This window comes from Sapajus apella, unplaced genomic scaffold, assembly GCF_009761245.1.
Source record: "Sapajus apella isolate SASKATOON/1434 unplaced genomic scaffold, GSC_monkey_1.0 scaffold59, whole genome shotgun sequence".
NCBI lineage: Eukaryota > Metazoa > Chordata > Mammalia > Primates > Cebidae > Sapajus > Sapajus apella.
In genome coordinates, this window is record NW_022436999.1 from 1,215,145 (window position 1) to 1,240,030 (window position 24,886).

Here is a 24,886-nt window from a genome sequence, read left to right on the forward strand (position 1 = left end):
GGCACAAGCATGGTGCACTGCAGCCTTGACCTCCCCAGGCTCGGGTGATCCTCCCACTTCAGCCTCCCAAGTGGCTGAGTTCACAGGTGTGCACCACCACACCCAGATAATTTTTGTGTTCTTTTAAATAGAGACGGGGTCTGAACTCCTGGCTGTTGGCCAGGCTGGTTTTGAACTCCTGAGCTCAAACAATCTGCCCATCTCAGCCTCCTGAAGTGCTGGAATCACAGGCATGCACCACTATGCCCAGCCTTTTGTTTTGTGTTAAGCTATTAAATTTGTGGCAATTTGTTATGGCAGCAATAGGAAACTAATCCAGGCAGCTGCCCAAAGCGTTACAGACAAAGTGTAGTTTCTAATAAGTCAGCCATTGAACCTCATTACATCTAACCCTGAAGAATGGTCTACTCCTCTTTCATGCAGGGTCCCTAAGCTCCAAAACTACTGAACATTTAAATAAAGTGAGGCATGAAATGGAAGGTTGAAAGGGGTGAGTGGGCAGTTCGAGAACACTGTAGTCATATACAAAAAGCATTACCCAAGAGGACTGCAAAGGATGAGATAGAAATGGAATGTGACTTATTTATAGCAAAGCCTGCCTCCCCTCTCAAGTGTGTGACAGAAGAGCTGTTTTAAAGTTTTATTCTTCAAACTTGGCTGCAGAACTTGGCTGCTTCTCAGAACTGTGCTTTTGTATTTAGCTTTAAAATATAAGAAGCAACCCCATGGTTAAACTGTAGGCCGGGGTGGTGCAGGCAGGAAAAAATGCTGTGGGGAGTGGAAAGAGGTTGAAATGTGATTCGTATTTAGTTAGTTGCTGAAGAAAAACAAATAGAGAACAAAATAGCAAATGTCCTGGAAAGGTTTCAAGTCGAACATTTCTGAATACCCCTGGCATCCACAAAGCTCTCAGGATCAGGGTGGTGTTGCAAAGCCAGGCAGACAGGAGGATGGGGATGTGGTCTAGAGGTGAAGAAATGCTGGCCCCGATTGTCAGAAATCCCCTCACTCTCTGTCTGTAGTTCAATGACATAGAACTTTTACAACACCCCAGAGAAGCCCAGTCTATATGCAGCAAAATCAGTATTGACCTTCCAGAAAACCATATGTATAATAGGTTGTAACACAGGTCATGCATTTTGATCTAGGATTTTTTTGCTGTTAATGACAAACCTAAATAAGTAGATTTGCTGTTAATGACAAACCCTAAATCGCTAAATTATGGTACTTATCCACTTAGAATATTATTTACCCTTTAAAACTATGATAACGATGACATATTATGGCACAGATTAGTGCTTAGGCTAGGGTAGAGAAGCACAAAATAGCACATACCCATTAGCCGAACGTGTGATTACCCACTTGGTTAATGTGTTACGTGCACTACTGATGCAAATTAACAGACTGGAAGGAACAGACCAAAATGTTAACTTTAGTCATATTTGCATGGTAGGGATATGTGAAATTTTTTTCTCTATGCTTTGATTCTTTTGAAATTGAATTATTACTTTTTAAATGGAAAATAATTATTTCTGAAGAAGAATGAAAAGAAGATTAATTGGCAGAAAGCTCAGCTTTACCCATACCTTACCATGTGACCACAGAGTTAAAAACGTGTGTTTTCTTGCTTCAAGGTCTCCATATGAAGAATGAGGCTATAATTATATAAAGCACATCTCTTATATGCAGTATTATAAAATATATGTTCTCCTAAATATATCTGATATTATCTTATCATACCTTCGTTCACATAGCTCCCATCACCTGGAATCATTTTGTTGACTCTTTTCCACCGGGCCAACTCCTGCCCTTTCTTAGAAATACAATTCAGATCATTTTTCTTCAAATGTCTTCTTCCTCAACAAGCCTTCCTTGTCCTGTTTGTTTGTTTGTTTGTTTGTTTGTTTTGGGACAGGGTCTCACTATATTACACAGGTTGGTCTTGAACTCCTGGGCTCAAGGGATCCGCCCACTTCAGCCTCCTCAGTAGCTGGGACTACAATTGCATGCTACCACACCCAGCTCTCACACTAACTCTCTTATGAATAATTTCAAACAGCTTTAAGATTTTATTTTACATAATTCAGTTTCTTCCCCAAAACCACAGGCTTTAGAATACAGCAAATCTAGATTCAAATGCTGATAGCACCACTTAGTACTATTCCTTCCGATCTTCAGTTTCCTTATCTGTAATATAGGATGAACACCACCAATCTAGCAAGCTATTCTGATGATTATGTGGTTCAATATATGTGCAGCATTCACCGCAGTATCTGGTACATGGTAGGTAGCCAACCAAAGCTCATTTTCTGCCTGAATTCTGCATCGCTCTTAGTCTCCCCAGTTGGGCAGTACAGTTGTCTAGGACAGAGACTGTGTGCTGTGCTACCTTTTATTCCACCCCCTCCCCACCCCCCAGTGCTTTGTGAGAAGCAACAGCTCCATAAGTGCACTACTTGTTGATTTAATCTTTGCAAAGAGCACTAAGTTTCACACAGTGATAAACTAGAAATTGTGGGTTGAGTTGCATCCCTCAAAAAGGTATTTTGTAGTCCTAAACCCTGGGACTTGTGTATGTAAGTTCATTTGGAAATGAGGGTCTTTACAGATTGAATTCATTAAGATGAGGTCATAATGGATTGGGGGTAGGAGGATGGAGGCCTAACTCCCACAGCTGGTATCCTTATAAGGCCTTGTGAAGACACAGAGGTAGACACATGAGGAAGGTGAGGTAGGACAAAGGTGAAGACCAGGGTGATGCCGTTGTCACCAAGGATCTCTTGCAACCACAAAAAGCCAGGAAGAGGCAAGAAAGGGTTCTTCCCTAAGCCTTCAAAGCGAGCATAGCCCAGCCATGCCTTGATTTCAGAGTTCTACCCTTCTGAACTGTGGCAGGATAGATTCCTGTTGTCTTCAGCCACACAGTTTGTGGGGCTTTGTTACAGCACCTTAGGAGACTAATACAGAATGTTCAAAAGTGTCATACTGACAGATACAAGCTACCTCCTGCTTTCTAAACTGAAGAGGTCTCTGGAGTCATGGTAAGTTTTCCTCCAGGTGAAGCTTCTTTATGGGTCCATTGCATATTTCAAGGTATTTGCCTGGATTTATTTCCCTCTGTCTCGAGTTTTACATAACTAGGTTGTGATGAATGTCATTCTGTTACTGTGGTGACTTTACGCTCCAGTGTCACTCCCCCTCTACTTATCCTAGTGACTGGACGTCCAGATGCCTAGACCAGATCCTGGCCATTAGCCTTGAATCCACCTCTCTCATCTCTATCTAAAGCTAATCACAGGTTAATTCTACTTTTTAAATACACTGAAAGTTTTACTTTTCTTCACCTCTACCACCGTCACCCTAGACCACAAAGAAACTCAGGATATGTCTTTTCTAAAACATTTTAAGAGCAAACCAAGGCTATAAAAGATGGATCCATCTTCTTCAAAGCCAATGCTCTGTGGTTCTACTTCTGGCAAGGGCTAACTAGATGTCTCAGAACCACCCTCCTGCTGAGAGCAACTGGAAATGTTAAAAACATTTTGTTAAACATGTTTGAAGGCATTGGAAAGCAACCAAGACAGTAAGAATTTGTGAGGCCATGACCTGAAGGAAGAAAACTAAGAAGATGAGTCCAGCAATTGGAGCTGCCTATTCCTTTCAAAAGCATTATCAATTTCTTAAGCAAAAAGTATGACCAAGAAGCTCAAGAGAGCTTCCGGCAGTGTCATAGAGTTTAAGGAACAAAAATTAGAGGTCAGAGTCCTCCAAAGAGGAGGGGCCTGAATGAACACCCAGGATTTTGGTTGGAACCAGAAGGGTTCCCTACAAAGAGTAAAGGTCATCTAGAAATATATCTAGCCCTAACAAAAACTGAAGTCCAGCTACAAGCAGTCTTTGTGTCTAACTTGATTAAGGTAATCCACTCCTATTTTGACTGACATAAAAGAAAAAATAGTTAAATCTTCTCAGAAGTAACATAACATTCTCCTAGAGCCGAAAATGACTTCTTCTATATTATTTGTATAATGCCCAGAACTTAATAAAAATAAACAGAAATGCAAAAAGAAGATTAAAAAGAAAGAAAAGCATAGCAGAAACAGTCCAGCAAGTGATAAAGACTTTAAAATATCAGACATGAACTTTGAAACAATTGTGATTAATATGTTTACGAATTAAATGACAAAATAGAGAAGTTTAGCAGAAAACTTAAAAACTATAAAAAGAAATTAAATGAATATTTTAGAACTTAAACATTAATAACTAAGATTACAAATTCAATGGGATGGCTTTAACCACAAATTATCTAATATGTTGAAGAGAGAACTAGTGAACTGGAAGATAAGTCAATAGAAAATATTCACTTTGAAACACAGAATGACAAAGGAATAAAAAATACAGAAAAGAGCATAAGAAACATATGAAATCTAGAGGAAAAAAATTTCATAACATATGAACACAATCCCAAGAAGAGAGAAAAGAGAAAACTAGGCATAAACAATATCTGAAAAGTTAATGGTTAAGAATTTCCACACACCAATCAAATAAGTCTTACAAGCTCGGAGGAGAATAAATAAAACAGAAAATCACACACCTCATAAAGAAACTGCTAAAACCAAAGTGAAATCAATCTTAAAAGCAGCCAAAGGAAAAAACAGATTACACTCAAAGGAGCAATAATAACACTTACAGCTGACGGCCCAAGAGAAACAATGAAAGTCAAGAGACAATGACAGTTATGATAAATAAAGTAACGATAATATAGAATTCTAAATCTAGAAAAAAACACCCCTCACAAAATGAAGATAAAACAAAGACTTTCTTTTTTCCTTTGAAACCGTGTCTCACTCTGTTGCCCAGGCTGGAGTGAGGTGGTACAACCATGACTCATTGCAGCCTTGACCTCCCAGGCACAAGTGATTCTCCCACTTCTGCCTCCTGACTACTTGGGACTACAGGCATGCACCACCACGTTCAGCTCATTTTTTTCAATTTTCTTTGTAGAGACGTTGTCTCCCTATGTTGCCCAGACTCAAATTCTTGGGCTCAACTCATCCTCCTGCCTCGGCCTTCCAAGTGCTAGAATTAACAGGCATGCAGGCATAAGCCAACATGGCTGGCCCAATGACATCTTAGACTAACAAAAACTGAGAAAATTTATCTTCAGTAGACCTGCACTAAAGAAATACTACAAAATATTTCAGATATAAGCACAGAGATGCAGAATATAATAAAAAGCAATGGAAAAAAACCACTTTTGAGTAAACCTACATGACCATCATATTTAACAAACAAGACACACATTTTATTTTTAAAAATGAAAAAATCTTGTAGGGTTTTGAAAATAAAAAATATTCTCCCTAAAAATATTCCAGAATGTCAGTCGCCATCTCCTTTCAAGACAATTATTAGGTCGACCAGAACAGAAATCCAGTAAACTAACAATGAGATCATTCCAAACTTTCCATGGGAAAGTGCTGAGTAACCGTAATCAACTTACTACCCTCTCTATACTTTTAGTTCTTTCACCTACAAAATAAGACTAGAAGATCTCTAAGGAAAAGCTACTAAAATCCCTATGACAAGAGCTTGGTTCTTCTATGTCTTGAGAGAGCCATAAATAATTATGAAATCAACAATCTAATTCAAAACACCAACTCTCTCATTACCTTGCAACACATACTGTGCCTGGATATTGTAAAAGACTAAGTAAGTGCTTTTCACACTTAGTTGGGCGTCAAATTCTCCTGAGAACATCTTGAAACCCAGATTCCTAAGACCCAGCTCCAACCTATTAAATAGAAATACCTTGTGGAGGGGGTCCTTTGAGAATGAACATTTTTATAAAGCAACCTAAATAATGTGATATATAGCTAGGTTCAAATATCATCATTATGTTGGACAATTCAATAACTCAGGGTCCTAATATAGAAAAGGAATATAGAAAAGGTTAACAGGTCTGGGTGTCTTCATGAATAATTAAGGTTTTCTTTTAAATAGATCTTTAATGTGACCAATACATTTTTCATACACACCTCCAATCCAAACTGTGAATATGAAGGATGAAAAACTAAATTAGAAAGTCTGTTCAAGTCAATAAGTCATGCCTTGGGAAAGTACAACTTCTCACAGTTAATGACATGAAAACATGAAAAGGAAATGAAGAGTGTTCTGAAAAGTGTGGGCTTTAAAAACCAACCCATCAACACTTGTATGTCAAGAGGTTACCATTCTAAATGTCATTTAAAAGTCACAACAACATTATGGACATAATCATCCACTTATTACTCAAAAGTTTACCCAAAAGCTTCATTTCTCTAGATTTGGCTTTTTAAATGTCAGCAACTGAATCTACACAACGCAGTCCAAGCAAAAATTTCACACTGAAAGTGTCTGACAACAAGAGGAAAAAAAACAGCAACAACGAAAAAGAGAATGAAAACAAAAATGAAAGCACAATTTTTTAAATGTAAATTTTGGTTGTGGGTATCTAAGGAAAGGTTTGGGTATATGGCTACAACTTTGAATAAATGATTACACAAAAGGACTTCCGCAGAAAATGCTTTGAATTGTCATTGGCTTCAAAATCCAACCTTTACTGATGATACCTTGAGGATAATATCCTATAGCAGGTAAGTTCTTGGTTGTAGCCAAAGGGCAGCCTACAGCATCAGGAGTAGAAAACTACATGAAAATCCCCTGGTTCAAGTACAACCATGGTTTAAGAAGTCAGGTTAACTAGGTTTAAAATGGTGTCACAGCATAAGTGTGTCTTCTTTCTAACAGACTGAACCAACTCAATGTCCCTTTCATGGTAATTAATTAATATAGCAAATAAACATATTAATTAATATAGCTAATAAAATATACTATCTAAACAAGATTGTCACATGAAAGACATAGTTTCATTACTAATTGTCGTTTCTCTAAAGAACTACAGCAACTGACATGTTTGTTACTAAATTAAACCAGAAAAGAGTCCCTCACTACCACCCAAAAAATAAAAACCAAGTTCTCATAAACCTGCAGGAAGTTTTCTTCCCATAAACATACTATAAACATTCTAGTAGAAAGGTGGTTGGATTACACGATCTTTGCATTTCTTATTCTTTAATAATTCATGAATTTGCAATCCCCTGAAGCATATAAAAACATTTTTATTGTTTTCCTGTGTCTTAAAAAAAAAAAAAAAAGCTCACTGTATAAATTTGCTCTAGACAACTGATTACCAGCACCAACATTTAGAAATTTTATAATTTATTTTCTCTCCAAGTTTCACTGTCTCTACAAGACCTAAACATGTAAAGAAAAAGAGATATTCATTATGGACCACATTGTGGTCCAAGTAGGATATAAGATGCCTCACTTGATTTATCTAAATTGATCTTCACAATTACCTTCCTCCCACATTTTTTCTTCTTTTTACTGATGAAAAAATTGAGGCTCATGGAAGTTAACGGGCTAACTTTACAGTCACACTGCTAAACAGTGGTCAAGTTGGAATTTTAACCTAAATCTCACTCCAAAGCCCATGCTCCTACCAGCCTGGCATGGGGTCTCCCAGTTTGGGGATGGGTTAAGAAAGTAACAGTGACTCAATGTCTTTCTATTATTCTGTATGCTTCACTAATTGCTCAGCCCCATTAATCTATTTTTTTCTTTACCGCAATTTAACAAGCATCATTCTTAGAGATGGATTATCTAAGTATACTCTTGCAAAGCAAAGAATTACAGAATTTTACACTCAAAGCAAGAATAATTTGAGAACTCTATTTTTATAAGGAAAAGAGAAAAATTCACCATATTGATCATCCAGGAATATCTATTTCCACATTGCCCACATAAGTAACGTAGACTGCACACAGAGCCTCTCAGAATGCACAGAAGTGAGCAGAAACTCAAGTAGTTAGTGAAATAAATGAACATTAACTTATTTCCTTATTAACCTACAATAGGTTAAATTTTCACAAACATGCAAACATTAAAAACGTTTATAATAAGAAGCAATTATGTCCTCAAATTCAGCATATACTAAAATAAACTATGTGCCATATTTTCTTCCTTTAAAATGTATTCTTTTTCCAAATATTCCATTTCAAATTAATAGAACCAATGATTTTCATTCACCCAAGGTCAAAAACCCAGTCACCTTTGACCCTCTACTTGCCGCCTATATTCACTCAGTTTCCAAGTCATTTTTAATCCAGACTTTTTAATTCCTCCTGTTAGTTCCTCTCAATTCTGCAGGTGATTTCATAGCCTATATTAGTGTCTCTCCTTTCCCCCCTTACCTTTCACACAGACACAGAAATCTCTCTCCGAGAGCCTCTGCTCTATCTTGACAACCATCATTCAATACACTGGGGCAAGATTCATAGTCCCAAAGAGATGTTGATCTTACAACTCTTGGCACACAAGTTTTTCATAATTAAATTGCCTACATAACATCTGGCTCCAGCCAGCCACTCTTCCCAAAATCCTACCTTCATTTACTCCTTATAGTGTATCCTATGCCCAAGCTAACCAGTTCCTGTTGCTGTTACTTTCCCCAGCTCCGTGCCCTTGCTGAAACATCTCATCACCTTGTATGTTCTTCCTCTCTGCTTTCCACATAAAGCAATCCTGCACAGATTTTAAAACTGAGTTCAACGACCACTCTTCCACAAGCCCATTCTCACCTCTGAGGCTGGGAGAAGAACTGGCCTCCTCCTCTAAAATTATATAACACTACTTGCATGTCTATTTTGGAAATTAACATTTAGACTCTATAACAGTTACTTGTGTACATCCTATGTCTCCTACCAACTGTAAGCATCTCATACAAATATACCTCTGTTATCTCCCACAGCATTCAGCCCAGATTTTGTACATACTACAAGTCTGAAGAACTTTCAGTTCATACATCTTACACTAAGGACTTTCCACTGAAGAAGAACGTGTCTTCCCCATCTGCATAGCTTAGGCAACCTTTGGGTTTAAAGAAAACTAAATGGCATAATATTTTTCAAGTGTTAAATACCAAGTGCTCAAGTATGAACTTACTTGAATTTTAGAACTAGAGAACCAGAGGATGTGAGAAGAAAATATTCATTTATCAGTAAGGCAGTTTAGGCAGAAAACATTTGTCTTGCACAGAACAGACACAGAACACAACAGTCCACAGGGGCAGCACGCACAGAGCTTGACCAGATGCCTTACTTTGCAGTAGACGATCATGTTAGGAGAACTCTCCTCTGGGTCAGCAATCCCCACTGCTCTTTGATCCCCGGATCCCTGAGCCATCCTGAGTGTCTTCACTCACACTGCAAAAATAAATGAATAGATCATTAAGTCGTGAAGGAATTATATAAAGAGGGCTTTGAAATGCAAAGAATTAAGTAACTGTTGACAGAAGCCATGAAAACAAAACATGACATTACATGATATATGTTTTCAAATTTAGAGGATGATTATAGTCTTACTATCCACAAATATTCTTCTAATCCCCAAACAACATGTTACGGATTTTCAGCTCAGAATCGCACACTCCAGGAGTAAATATACGGCAGTCTTAATCTCCTGAAAACGCATGAAGCCAATCATTTTGCTGTTGGGTTCACCTTGCCAAAGCTCATTTTCTGATTAATTCTATGCAGTAAAATATGAATATTTTATTAAGGAAATCAAAGTCTAGACCACAAGGAGATACCACTTCATACCCATTAAGATAATTATAATTAAACAAAAAACACTCAATTAAGTCTTGGCAAGGATATGGGGAAATCAGAATCCTCATACATTGTTGGTAGGAATGCAAAATGATACAGTCACTATTGAAAACCGCCTTGTGGCTCCTCAGAAAACGTTGAACATAGAATTACCATATGATCTACCAATTCCACTCCTCAGTACATACGTAAAATAACTGAAAGCAAATATCAAATACTTGTGCAAAAATGTTCACAGCAGCACTATTCACAATAGCTAAAAGGTGGAAACAACCCAAATGTTCGTCCGTGGATGACTGGATAAATACAATGTGTATAGCCCTACGATGGGGTATTATTCAGCCGTAAAAAGGAATAAAGTACTGACACATGCTACAATGTGGATAAATCTGGAAAACATGCTAAGTGAAAACATGCTAAGGGTGAAAAAAGCCAGACGCAAAATGTCACATGTTGAGTCTATTTGTAGGAAATATCCAGAATAGGTAAATCCACAGAGTCAGAAAACAGATTGGCAGTTGCCAGTAGCTGCAGAGAGGATGGAATGGGTGAGAAAACAGATTGGCAGTTGCCAGTAGCTGCAGGGAGGATGGAATGGGTGACTGCTTAATGGATCCAGAGTCTCCTTCAGGGACCTCGAGAGAGGTGATGGCTGCAGAACACTATGAAAGCATGAAATGCCACTGAATTATATACTTTAAGATGGCTAATTTTAGGTTATGTGAATTGCACCTCAATTAAGAAAAAAATATAGTTAATTTGGCCTTTTTAAAAAGCCTGAAAAGATAACAGTGAGATAAGAACAAGCATATGGAATTTTTTAGTGAAGAAGGAAGTTCAGTCCTTGATGTGACACTGCATTTGTTGTGTGACCTTGAGCAAGTACAAGAATCTATTGGGTTTGTTAATTTCCTGTTAAAACAAACATATCGAATGCCTGCTATATGCTCTGAGTCATGCCAAGGCACCTTCCTCTACATTGCTCTCAGCAGTAAAACGTGAATTCCACCAACTTCCTCACAGGTAAGAGTCAAATAAGCTGAGTGTGAGAGTAGAGTACTAAGCCATAAAAGTCCTATACAAATGTTTTCCCTAATATAAGAGGCTGCCTCATATACACCATGGAATATTATGCAGCCATAAAAAGCAATGAATTTGTGTCCTTTGTAGGGACATGGATGAACCTGGAAACCATCATTCTCAACAAACTGACACAAGAGCAGAAGATCAAACACCGCATGTTCTCACTCACTGGCGGGTGTTGAACAATGAGAACACATGGACACAGGGAGGGGAGCACTACACACTGGGGTCTGTTGGGGGGAAATAGGGGAGGGACGGTGGGGGGTGGGGAGTTGGGGAGAGAGAGCATGGGGAGAAACGCCAGATATAGGTGATGGGGAGGAAGGCAGCAAATCACACTGCCACGTGTGTACCTATGCAACAATCTTGCATGTTCTTCACACGCACCCCAAAACCTAAAATGCAATAAAATAAATTTTAAAAAAAAAGAGGCTGCCTGGGTTATTTGCACAAAATTCAGAGGCTTTTCATCAAAGAAACTCTTATAAATATCATACATGACAGAAAAGGCCATTTCAATTTAAAATAAAAACTTGGGAAAACATTTTATTATAAAATAAGCTGCTATCAAAGGTCATTCCATAAAAACAAATTTGGGTGGAAAATGCGAGAGAGATAGGAATTTGTAATTTACCCTAAGAATTTACCCAAAATATCCCATTTGAATCACACTACATGCTTTCCTCACTATTTACGAATTACAATGTATCTTAAAATTAGATTACATAAAGAGGTAAAGAGCATCATTCTATAATAGTATCTCTATCCACTATAATATGAGGATTTCTATGAATATAGTGCTACATGGAAGCACTGATTATCATCTGATCAATGGCTTTTAAAATTAAATGAACACCACACTGTTTTATTTTTAAACTACTTAGTTGCCTACTCCTTTGCGTTAATACAGAATATGACAGAGCATGAAATAACAATTATATACTCACTTATCCATGTAATAGAGACCTTTTGGGTTTCTGTTGCTTTATTTTAAAAAGAACACTTCCACTTTAATGAGCATATTCTCTTCTGCCTAGAAAACTGTGTTATAATAGCAACGTTAGAAACGACCTAGAAACAAAGGTGTCAGGCCTCCCTCCGCCTATGCCCGGCCACCCCTCCCACCAACAGAAGCATTTCTACGTGTTAAAACAGGCTGATGCTCCAGAGTCCAGACTTAAAACTATGAAGCGAATGCAGATAGTGCCTGTGTTAAGAATTTTAGGCAGCTTCGTATTCAGTAGAAATGTTTCTATTTTGGGTTCCTCTATTAACTCATTTTGAAACTCAGACAAGCTATTCAGCTTTCCTGTATCTGGAAAGAATCATTTCTAAAATAATGATATAGCTACTTTCTAGTCCATATATCAACAATGTTAGAACTGGATGTGAAATCTACATAGGTAAAGATTTTCTAATTAAATTCATCGACTATAAGCTGGGGCTTGTGCAATTAAAAGACTAGGTTTTCATTCATTATAGTATGATGTAAAATATTTCTTCTAAATGGAGTACAATAGAAATGGAGTGTTTAAATTTAGTGGTAGAGAAAAATGGAACGTTCTTCATTGTATTTATATATACATACACACAATAAACAACCCAGTGACTTCTATATTAATATTTGAAGAATGTAAACATTTTTCTGAAAGCACATAATTGTATGTCAAAAGAAAGAAAGCATGTTAATATTATTTTCCTATACTGACTCATTGCTAACCAAAGAGGAAACCTGAAAATGGGCTAAGATCTTGCATTTCACAATCTCCAAGAAGAGACAATATAGCTTGGTGGTTATAAGCTGCCTCTCATCCGACAGATCCACATCTGAATCCACGCTCCACCACTTCCTAGCTGTGTGACCTTAGGTAAGTTACTTCTCCTCTCTGTGCCTTTAATCCCTTACCTGTCACACACCACAGCCCCAGCAGAGTGGAAAGCCCCCTAAACTAGGAGTTCTGGTATCGCCTGCCCCCTGCTCCTTTGCAACTAACCAGCTATCAGAACCAGGTTACAGAGCTTCCCTGGCCTCAGTTGGGCATTGGCTACAAAACCTGGCATCCTTAGAATTCCTTCCAGCTCTGAACTAGGACCTCAGAACCTCACACTTCTTTCCTTCAAAGGCTCTCACCAGACTGTTCCATGCCACCTGTCTCTGGCATTAGTGCCTATATCCCGGCCTATCTCCTCTATTCATGACAGTGCTCAATGTTTCAAAGAATAAATCACAAAACCACTGGAGTGGAGCATCCGCTGTCTGACTCAGCATCCGTCCCCACGATGGAATTCCTTTACCACACCAACCACGCTTAGGTTCTTTAGGACTCAACATTTATTTGAGCAAATATACTAAGCGTCTACTTTCATAAGACTCCATGCTAGGCCCTGGGGATATACAGATAAATCAGACACAGATCCTCTCCTTAAAATGTTCAGAGTCAGGTAGGAATAACAGATGTGCTCACAGAAAGGACATTGTAACGTGTGCCTGCTCAATTATGATGGCACAGAGTAGGAGGAGGTGACAGATGAGCAGAAGCCTGGGAGATGCAAAGTTTGCCATTCTGGCCAAGGCCATGCACAAACACAGGCAGAGGAATCTGACGCCCAGAAGCGGCTCAGCTCTGAGCTAGACAGTCAAGAGAAAAACGCCACAAAGATAATCTGATCCAAGAAAGATTAAGCAGGAGACAGCCAAGTGTGGAGAGTGAGATAACAGATTCACACCTATCTGAATTTGCGGGACTTCATTTACTTGTCTATCAGTGACTTCCTCTGCTAGAAAGTCAGTTCTTCAGGCCGGGCGCGGTGGCTCAAGCCTGTAATCCCAGCACTTTGGGAGGCCGAGGCGGGTGGATCACGAGGTCAAGAGATCGAGACCATCCTGGTCAACATGGTGAAACCCCGTCTCTACTAAAAATACAAAAAATTAGCTGGGCATGGTGGCACGTGCCTGTAATCCCAGCTACTCAAGAGGCTGAGACAGGAGAATCGCTTGAACCCAGGAGGCAGAGGTTATGGTGAGCCAAGATCGTGCCATTGCACTCCAGCCTAGGCAACAAGAGTGAAACTTCATCTCAAAACAAAATAAAACAAAACAAAACAAAAGGCCAATAAAGAAGGCTCTTGATCAACAAAGACCCATGTGTGGTATCACACACGAAGATTTTCCCAAGGTTTATTGATATGAACAAGCCTGGACTCCGCAGCAATCCACTTCTAGAATTTACAAGCTATTTACGTAAGAAGGAATAGGTGGGAGGGTAGAAAATATAGTGAGGGGGGTGCTCTGTGCAGGACAATTGAGCACCTGTGATACAAATGGATTCTTGAATCTTTGAAAGTCAGGATTGTGCCTGCTATCTACTCCAAACTTACATTGCATCTGTAACTTACAGTTACAACAAATGCCCTCTGCTTATGATGCCAGCCCATCTGGAACAAGCGAAGCCTAGGGTTCAGCAGCTAACAATTTTGAGCAGAGCAGGAAGAAAGGGCCTTGACGGTATAGGAAAAGGAAGGGCTTGGGAAGTCAGACTGGGAATCACATCTCAGATCTCGCCTCACTAAGGCTACATGTGGCCTTAGACAATGGACTCTCCACCTTAAATTTCCAGCTCCTTGCCTGGAAGATGAGACCCCTCCATCACACAGGGTTGTGTCTGAAGAGGGAAGAGAGTAAGTCATGGAAATGTCCCAGCACAGAATGAATGTAGAAACTGACTAGTGACCTTGTTCTAAGCCAGTGTTTGGCCAAGTAAAATTCCCACGCCACTGGCATCAGAATCAATGGAGAATCCCACCCCAACCCCCACCCTCAGATGTTCTCACTCCTGCATCAGAGAAGCAGCCTTCAGAGGTCCAATGACCTCCTCAGGTGATCCTGACACAGAGCTAAGAGGAGAAGCAACTACAATCACCCTACAATGTCACTGAAATCACCATGGCTTGCAGCTGAAAGCTTTCAACACCATGCCTGCCACTCCTAGTGCCCAGCCCTCAAAACCCTATTCAGGGAAATGTCATGTAGGAGAAGTAATCAGACCCTGACTGTAATATCATTTGAATATTTATGCGGCCATATAAGAATTTCTGTTGATGTTACTTCCTCTCCTTCATATTAGATCAAATTCACATTGTTTGCCTCCGCCCATTAAAACCCAATGGGTTTTTTTTTCTGACATCAGCAATGTTAAGCACTTCAAGAAAAAAAAAAAAATGTACAAGCTGCGTGCCGGCTCGGTAGTACGAGCTTGTTTATATAGCTCTAATCTGACTGAGTGGGCAGGAATCCCAAGGGGAAAGAAGGAAGAACAACAGCTCTAAATAACAAATCACTCTTTCTGTTATAGCCGAGTCTGCCAACTTGACATTTCCTATATATTCAGAGTTCAAATGCTCAATGACAGACAGGGTGTCCGTTTCAGGTAATGCACCAAAGATCTTAAAGTTCGGCAATAGCACTCAACCCCTAAAGGCCAATTTTGGTGGCACTGGAAGGCACCCAGTATTTTACTGGGATATGATCACCTCATCATTTTGGGACATCGACTAGAATTCAGTGGTTCCCAAAAACTTGCCCAAGGACCTGAAATAGACTAGCAGTCTCAGAATAACCTGGGGGAGATTCTAAATATACATACTCCTGTTTCCCATGCTCCAGAAGTTCTGATCTAGTTAGTAGGCCAAAGGTGGTCCCTGGAGATTTACAGATTAACCATTTTCCAGATGATTTGTAAGTAGAGCCAGGTTTGGAAACCACTGACCTAGATTCCATGGAGCCTGCCTTCCCTTCAATTGATCCCTTCATCCCATCCCATGCTGCCTGATGTTTGGGCAGACATGCTGATGGGGGGCTCCAATGAAGTGGATAAAACAAGGTTCTGGGGTCAAAAAAACTGGCTCTCAATCCTGCCTATGTCACTTAAGTGCTGTGAGACCATAAGCAACATATTTAGCCCCCCAGGCCTTGGTTTCCTCACCTACAAAATGGAACAAATACTAATCACTCTGCAGCAGTGGTTCTCAGCCTGGCCTGCTCATTAGAATCTCCTGGACAGCTCATCACAGCAACCACAACAGGCAGATGTTAGTACAGCTAGTGCTCGACTTACGACCACGCTCGGGACCGCGGACCGGTCGTAACACGATTTGGTCGTAAGTTGAGTAGGCTATATGTACAGTTCAAATGGTGCACGCGGAGATGGTAGTGCTGCCGGAAGCTGGTCCACACTGTCGTATGCCCAGCTGGGCAACGTTTGCGCTGCCAGACGCAGAGCAGTCATGGCTAGCGATTGTGGTCGTAAAGTCGAATGGTCGTAAGTTGCATAGTGGTAAGTCGATCAATACCTGTATTCCCACTCTACGGATGAGAAAATTAAGACTGAAGAACATAGGTAACTTTCCCAAAGTAACACCGTTCATCAGCCAAGCAACTAACATTCACATCCAGGACTGACACCAATGCCCACAGTTTTTCCAACATGTCCATCTTGTGAAAACACCTACATAAAGTAGATGTTTAGCACAAAGCCTGGTACATAGTAGGTCCTCAACTAATCTGTGTTTCCTTCTTTCTACTTGCCAATTTTCAGTGAAGTTGACTACTCCATTCCAATCCTACCTTAAGACTTATAAATAAATACAATGTTCTCTAAGCTGCCACACCTGCCTGACAGGCTAAACTAATTAAATTATTAAAGATATATATATCTTAGACTGGACTCTCCAACCCTAAATTTCCAGGGATAAAGGGATCAAGTGAAGGCAAGGCAGGCTCCATGGAATCTAGGTCTAATACCTTAGAACAAGGTCGCTGGTCAGTTTCTACATTTATTCTGTGCCAGGGAAGCACAGAATGCATTTCCATGACTTACTCTCTTCCCTCTTCAAGAGCAACCCTATGTGATGGAGGGGTCTCATCTTCCAGGCAAGGAGCTAGAAACTTAGGGTGGGTAGAGTCCATTGTTCAAGATATATATATCTTTGGTTATATATATGGAGAGCGAGAGAGAGAGTGAGCTTGAGAGAGCGAGCATGCACACAGGCAGGCCAGTTGCAGTGGCTTATTTCTGTAATCCCAGCTCTTTGGGAGGCCAAGGCAGAAGGATTGCTTAAGTCTGGGAGTTCAAGACCAGCCTGGGCAACATAGCAAGACCCAATCTGTATTTAAAAAAAATACAAAGATTAGCCAGGCGTGGTGGTACGTGCCTGTAGTCCCAACTACTCAAGAGGCCAATGAGGGAGAATCACTTGAACCCAGCAGTTGAAGGCTACAGTAAGCTATGATCGTACCACTGCACTCTAGCCAGGGCGAAAGGGTAAGGACTGATCTCTGAAGTAAAAGTGAAAATGTTGCATTCCATCTGTTAAAATTTCTAAAAATTAAGCTAGGAGGGAGAGGTGGAAAGATCACCACGTAACAGGACACACTGGCCCTGGGAGTCCTGTTCCTGCAATCTCTGCTGGAAAACCAGGTCAACCCAGGCATCCTCTCGTACCAGGGCTCTGAACTCCATACTGCTCTATAAACCCCAACCCCTCTGACTCCCCACAGACTCATCCCACCCTATGCACACTTCTGTAAATAGCATTCCCACCATGTCCTTCCACCTCTTCTCTGAACTTTAACCTTCTGTGACCTTAATGGAAACTTGCCTTCTCCTCTCCTGCAGCCCTCTGTCCTCACACCATATATCTCAAGACCAAAAAGTAGGGCAGGCAGCCTCCTGGCTCTCCACTGCTACTTCAAATGATTTCCCCCCCTCCCTCCAACATAAATCCCTGCTCTGTGGCACTCAGGCTGTCTGGCTCTGCCCCTTTCTGCTCATCCTCACTGCTGTTTTCTACCTCCCTCCTGCTTATGCCTTCTCATTTCCTGAAGACTCCAGCTTCCAAGAGTCAAAGACCTATCAGAAAAACCAGTTTCTCAGTTCCTTATTTCCTCACCTGAACCTTTTTCCTTCTGAGTCACTATCTCGCATGGCCACATCCTAAACTTTGTCATCACTAATGACTGTACCAGCTCAAATCCCACCACAAGCATCCTCCACTCTGTCCACCCTTTCTCTTTTCAGCTCACTTACTTACTCTGCATTCGCTGCAAATAATCTTCAAACTCATTTAGACATTTAATCCACTGAACACAGCATTTTTACTATCCATTCCAAGGGTACTTCACTTGGCCTTCACGTCCACATTGGCTCATCGTTCTTCTCACTCATAATCACTCCCTTTTTCCCATAGCCTCTACTCCTGCATCTCCCCCTCTGATGGTTAATACTGTCAACTTGATTGGATTCAAGGATGCAAAGTATTGATCCTACGTGTGTCTGTGGGAGTGTTGCCAAAGGAGATTAACATTTCAGTCAGTGGGCTGGGGAAGGCAGACCCACCCTTAATCTGGTGAGCACCATCTAATCAGCTGCCAGCAAATGTAAAGCAGGCAGAAAAACCAGAAAAGGAGAGATGAGCCTAGCCTCCCTGCCTACATCTTTCTCCCATGCTGGATGCCTCCTGCCCTAGAACATCAGACTCCAAGTTCTTCGGCTTTTAGACTCACAGTGGCTCTTCTTGCTCCTCAGGCTTGCAGACAGCCTATTGTGTGACCTTGTGATCATGTAAGTTAATACTTAATGAACTCATATATATATACACACACACATACATTCTATTATATATATTCCCTAGAGGGATGGAATAGAATATATATGTGTGTATATATATATGTGTGTGTGTGTATACACATATATAATATATAAAATAATATATACACATATATTCTATTAGTTCTGTCCCTCTAGGGAACCCTAAAACACCACCTTTCTGTGTCATATTATCCTTTCAAAACTCCAACACTGATGGAACCCAACTACCCACCAACCCCAAGCTCCCATCCAAACAGATGAACAGACTGCGCTGGAGAGGAAGTAACACAATCAGGCTGACTAGCTGCATTAAATTCATGGCCACAAACATTAAATGAATAGTCAATGCTGCCTGCCAAACCTAAAATGTTTTACTACCAAGCTTGTTTCTCCCTTTCTGAAATGGCTATGTCATATCTTTTCCCAGCTCGTATTTAACACAGTCTTAGCTGATGAGCTCACTTCAAAATTCATGGCAGAAATGGAAGCCAGCAGAAGGCAAGTCCCTTATCTTCAGACACCCTCATCGAAGCTACCATGTTCTCCATCTTTCTTTCCCTTATAGGGAAAAGTTTTGCTGTCAAAGGCGTTTGAGCCAGATCAACTCCATGTTGAATAGGGGCTGTGTAAAATGAGGCTGAGACCTACAGGGCTGCATTCCCAGATAGTTAAGGCATTTTAAGTCACACGATGAGATAGGAGGTCAGCACAAGATACAGGTCATAAAGACCTTGCTGATGAAACAGGTTGCAGTAAAGAAGCCAGCTAAAACCCACCAACACCAAAATGATGATGAGAGTGACCTCTGGTCGTCCTCACTGATACACTCCCATCAGCACCATGACAGTTTACAACTGCCATGGGAAGGTCTGGAAGTTAATATGGTCTAAAAAAGGGGAGGCATGAATAATCCACCCTTACTTAGCATATAATGAAGAAATAGCCATAAAAATGGGCAACCAGAAACCCTGAGGGCTGCTCTGTCTATAGAGTAGCCATTCTTTTATTTCTCTACTTAATAAACTTGCTTTCAGTTTACCCTACAGACTTGCCCTGAATTCTTTTTTGCACAAGATCCAAGAACCCTCTCTTGGGGTCTGGATCAGGATCCCTTTCCTCTAACATTGCTATTTACCAAAGGGGAATTCTAATATCTTTGCTCTTAATTAGATGGTTATGGAACATTCCTGCTCACATACACCCTACCACCACACCAGCCTGGCTCTGGTAGTAACAGTGGATAACAGGTAAAAGACTTCCAAGCCACAGACTCCCTGAGGAAGGTAGTTAGGGAAACCTAAAGTCAAGAGAGGAGACAAAAACAAGGGGCAGGGGTGGGGCGGATTTGAAGCCTCTAGCACCTACAGCTCAACAAATACTAAACACAGCCCCACTCCTGGCCAGGTTAAGTAAAATCTCACACTAAATGCTTACCTACCTCAGTTCTTGTGACCCAACACATCCTGTCTGGCTTTCAACAAAAAATTATAAGGCATGCTGAAAGGCAAGAAAAACACATTCTGAAAAGACAAGCAATCATCAGAATCAGACTCAGTCATGTCACGGATGTTGGAATTATCTGTCGTTAACAGGAAATTTAAAATAACTATGATCTAAAATGTTAAGGGTTCTAATGGAAAAAGCTAATGGTAATGAAAGCAGAGAGACAGAAACACTTTTTAAAAACTCCTTCAAAAAGGAAATCCTAAAAATCAAAAACACTGTAACAAATGAAGAAGGCGTTCCATGGGCTCATCAGCATACTCAAAACGGCCAGGAAGAGTAAGACCTACCATTCAACAGCACAACAGAGTGACTAATGTCAGTAACAACTTAATTGCACATTTTAAAATAACTAAGAGTGTCACTGGATTGTAACACAAAGGATAAATGCTTGAGGGGATGAATACCCCATTCTCCACAATGTGATTCTTATGCATTGCATTCCTGTATCAAAACATCTCATGTATCCCATATATACTTATACATAGAAATGTTTATATACAAGTACAAATATTATACTTATTTATAGGCATTGAAGGTCAATCATGAATTTTCAAACTAAAAAGAGAGAATTAAGGGAGGAAAAAAACCCAGAGCAGAATATTCAGGAACTCTAGAACAGTATAAAAAGGTATAACATAAATGTAATCATAATTCCAAGAAGGGAAGAAAGAAAGGAGAAGAAATATTGGAAGGAGTAATAACTGAGAAGTTTCCAAAATTAGTGACATACAATAAACCACAGATGCAGAAAAATCAGAAAATACCAATCAGGACAAACACCCAAAAAAAGAGAAATGAAAAACTCCACCTAGGCATATCGTATTCAAACTGCAGAAAACCAAAGACAAAGAGGAAATCTTAAAATAAGCCAGATCCTTACCTATAGAAGAATAAGGATAAGATTTACAGAATCCATGCAAGCAAGAGTGTGGAGTGAAATATTTTAAATGTTGAAGAAAAAAAAAAAAAAAAGAAAAACGCCCACTTAGAATTCTACATCTAGTGCAATTATCCTTCAAAAGTGGAGAAAAAATAAAGACTTTCACAGACAAGCAAAAACTGAGGAAATTTATCACCAGCAAACCTGCTATGCAAGAAATGCAAAAAGAAGTTCTTCAGGCAGAGGAAAATTATACAGGTCAGAAACTTGGATCTACGAAATGAAAGAACAAGCACCGATGAAGGAATAAAGGTAAAGCAACATGTTGTATTTTTCGTACTCATAATTAGTCTAAAAGAAAGAAACAGACCCTTTTGAATAATGTTCATAGGACAAAAACTATGTATTTTAAAAGGCTAGCATGTCAATGCCTAACAGAGCTCTGGAACAGCCCTTAGCAATTAACCAGCTCAAAGGTTGGTAAACTTGGGCCCATGGGACAAGTCCAAGCCTGTTGTCTGTTTTTATATGATCTGTTTGCTAACAATGGTTTTTACATTTTTAGATGCTTGAAAAAGTTGAGAGAATATTTCATGACACATGAAAATTGTATGAAATTTGAGTTTGTGTCCATAAATACACATTTATAAATAAATACCTGTTTGTTTACATATTGTCTGTGATCACTTTTATGCTACAGCAGCAGAGTTGAGTTGTTGCAACAGGGACTGTATGGGCCAAAGAACTAAAAATATTTACTATTTAGTCCTTTACATTATCATTTTTTCTGTCCCTTGAACAAACCCAAGCCTTTGTTTTTTAGAGGCTGGCACTAAGGCCTGGGAAGGTCAAGTTGCATTCTAATGTCATCCGGCTGGTTAGCAATAAAGGTCAGCATTTAGAGCTTGGGTCTTCCCTCTCTTCTCACATGAGAGGACTTATATTTTATAAGTATGGGTTCCAAGATGATAGTTTCTAATACTGCTGACTATTGGGACTGCAGAAATAACATTTTATTATTCTCTTATTTCGCATGAAAGATTGTATCACTGCTAGAGAAGAAGTGGGAGTGACAGAGAAGCTTTGCCAATTTTGATACACAAGAAGCGGATGACTAAGAGATGGATGACATGTTCCCAGGGGACCTAAGAAGAAAAGAGCTCCTATTGGCTTTTTCTTTTTTAAAGAATGTCAGTTTTATTCCTTGAGATTTCATTGCTTTCTTTTTTAAAAAAGGACAGGTAAAATCAGTATGTTTATATGTAAAACTAGGCATTTAAATGTAATGTAAGGTGCACCCCTTCAATGACTCTGTAATGCCTCCATTTGGAGCAGCAATGGTAGACTTTGCCTCTTCTTAAGCTAGCAAAATTTAACAAAAGAAAATCTTTTCAAAAAGCTCACCAGCCAAAAGCATTATAGATCAAAGAAATAACAACTGAATAGGTTCTTGGGGTTTGTTTTACAGTTTTACTCATACCATGTAGATGACAGACAATAACAGTACCATTAGAATTTACGGTACCAATTCCTACGATGATGATCTAACTTGTAACAGTCCAGCCCTCGAGAACAACTACAAAAGTAGAGTGTATATAAAAAGAAGAGCTTCCAAGGCAATGAGGACACATGGGATCAATATCCAAGAGAAAAAGGAAGTATAGAGGTGAGCCGACTATTCTGTGTAATCTTGGCTTTAAGGCATTTAATCAAATTCAACGCCTCTTCATGAAAATACTCTGGGCAAATTTTAAATGTAAGGGGACTTACTTGATCTGATAAGCAGTATTTGTAAAACACTTACAGAAATATTTATAATATTTAATAGTAAAACATGGAAAACTTTCCCACTGAGATTAGAAATGAGACAAGAATGCCTATTATCACCACCTGTATTCACCATTACAAAGTCTTAGCCAATGCAACAGGTGAGAAAAACAAAGTCACAGTAATTAGAAAAAAGTAAAAACTCTTTTACAAGTAATTGAACTGTGTACATGGAAATTCATAATTTATGAATGCAATTACTTTTGCACCAACCTAATACACAGAACTACTAGGATTAGTCAGTGAATTCAGCAAAGTCAATGGATACAAGGTCAATATATAAAACTCAGTTGTATTTTTACGTATCAGCAACAATCAGAATATATTTTTTAAGGTATCATTTATAATAGCATCAAATAATTTCAAGTACTAGGAATATATCTTTAAAAGATGTGCAATAATTTTACAACATAGAGGGATACAAAAACACAGAAGTGACAGAGATCTAAATAAATGAAAGGATATTCCATATTAATGGATTGAACTTGTCAACACTATAAAAACATTAATTTACTCCCAATTTAGGCTAGAGATTTAATGTAATCTCAATCAAAAGATCATTTTAAAATTTATACAGAAATGCAAATGGATAGAAATAATGAAGCAATTTTTTAAAATTATATTTTAAGTTCTGGGGTACATGTGCAGGATGTATACATGTTACATAGGTGAATATGTGCCATAATGGTTTGCTGCGCCTATCAGCCCATTGCCTAAGTATTAAGCCCAGCATGCATTAGCTATTTTTACTGATTCTCTCCCTCTCCACTGTACCTCCATCCCCAACAGGACCCAGGTGTGGTTCCCCTCCCTGTGTCCATGAGTTCTCACTGTTCACTTCCCACTTAAGAGTAAGAATATATGGTGTTTGGTTTTCTGCTCCTGCATTACTTTACTGAGGATAATGGATTTCAGCTCCATCCATGTCCCTGCAAAGGACATGATCTTGTTCCTTTTTATGGCTGCATAGTAGTCTATGGTATATATGTACCATATTTTCTTTATTCAGTCTATTATTGATGGGTACTTGGGTTGATTCCATGCCTCTATCATGAAAAGTGCTGCAATGAACATACACATTCATGTATCCTTATCACAGAAAGACTTATATAGATATTATGTATCTTTATCACAGAACAATTTATACCCAGTAATGGGATTGCTGGGTCATATGGTATTTCTGCCTCTAGGTCTTTGAGGAATCACCACACTGTCCTCCACAATGGTTGACTCAATTTATACTCTCAACAACAGTGTAAAAGCATTTCCATCTCTCTACACTCTCGCCAGCAGGTTGTTTCTTGTCTTTTTAAAAATCAGCACTCACTGTGGTTTTGATTTGCATTTCTCCAACAGTCAGTGATGGTGATGTTGAGCTTTTTTTCATGTTTGTTGGCCACATAAATGTGTTCTTTTGAGAAGTGTCTGTTCATGTCTTTTGCCCATTTTTTAATTCGGTTGTTTTTCTGGTTGTAAATTTAAGTTCCTTCTAGACTCTGGATATTAGACCTTTGTCAAATGGATAGGTTGCAAAAATTCTCTCCCATTCTATAGGTTGCCTGTTCACTCTGATGATAGTTTGTTTTGCTGTGCAGAAGCTCTTTAGTTTAATTAGATCTTTTGTTGCAATTGCTTTGATGTTTTCATCATGAAATCTTTGTCTATGCCCATGTCCTGAATGGCATTGCTTAGATTTTCTTCTAGGGCTTTTATAGTTTTGGGTTTTACATTTAAGTCTTTATTTTGAGTTAATTTTTGTATAAGGTGTAAGGAAGAGATCCAGTTTCAATTTGCTGGATATGGCTAGCCAGTTCTCCCAGCACCATTTATTAAATAAGGAATCCCTTCTCTGTTGTTTGTTTTCGTCAGGTCTGTGGAAGATCAGATGGTTGTAGATGTGCAGTCTTTTTTCTGAGATCTCTATTCTGTTCCATTGGTCTATGTGTCTGTTTTTGTACCAATACCATGCTGTTTTGGTTACTGGCACCATGTGGTCTAGTTCAAAGTTGGGTAGTGTGATGCCTCCAGCTTTGTTCTTTAGAAGTTATTCGTAAATAAGAACTAGAGGGTGCACACTACTGAATATCAAGACTTCTTATAAAGCCCAAGTAATTAAGACAGTGTGGTATCAATATTATATTAGAGGAATAGAAAAATGAAATGGACTAGAAAACACAGAGGCAGACCACATATGAGATTGATAACAAAGGTGACATTTCAGAGCAGTACAAATGAAG

At 39.3% G+C, this 24,886-nt stretch overlaps 1 protein-coding gene across 11 annotated transcripts in view; it reads right to left on the reverse strand.

The window, feature by feature from the left end:
• RGS6 (regulator of G protein signaling 6) overlaps positions 1 to 24,886 on the reverse strand; it is a 627,092-nt gene that overhangs the window by 586,118 nt on the left and 16,088 nt on the right. For all 11 annotated transcript variants that reach the window (XR_004259060.1, XM_032245700.1, XM_032245707.1 and 8 more), the window contains exon 2: positions 9,199 to 9,302. Coding sequence is in view for 10 of the 11 variants with exons in the window: in XM_032245700.1 (XP_032101591.1) it covers positions 9,199 to 9,282 (84 nt within the window). In the remaining variant the exon portion in view is untranslated. The remainder of the gene's footprint in view (positions 1 to 9,198; positions 9,303 to 24,886) is intronic.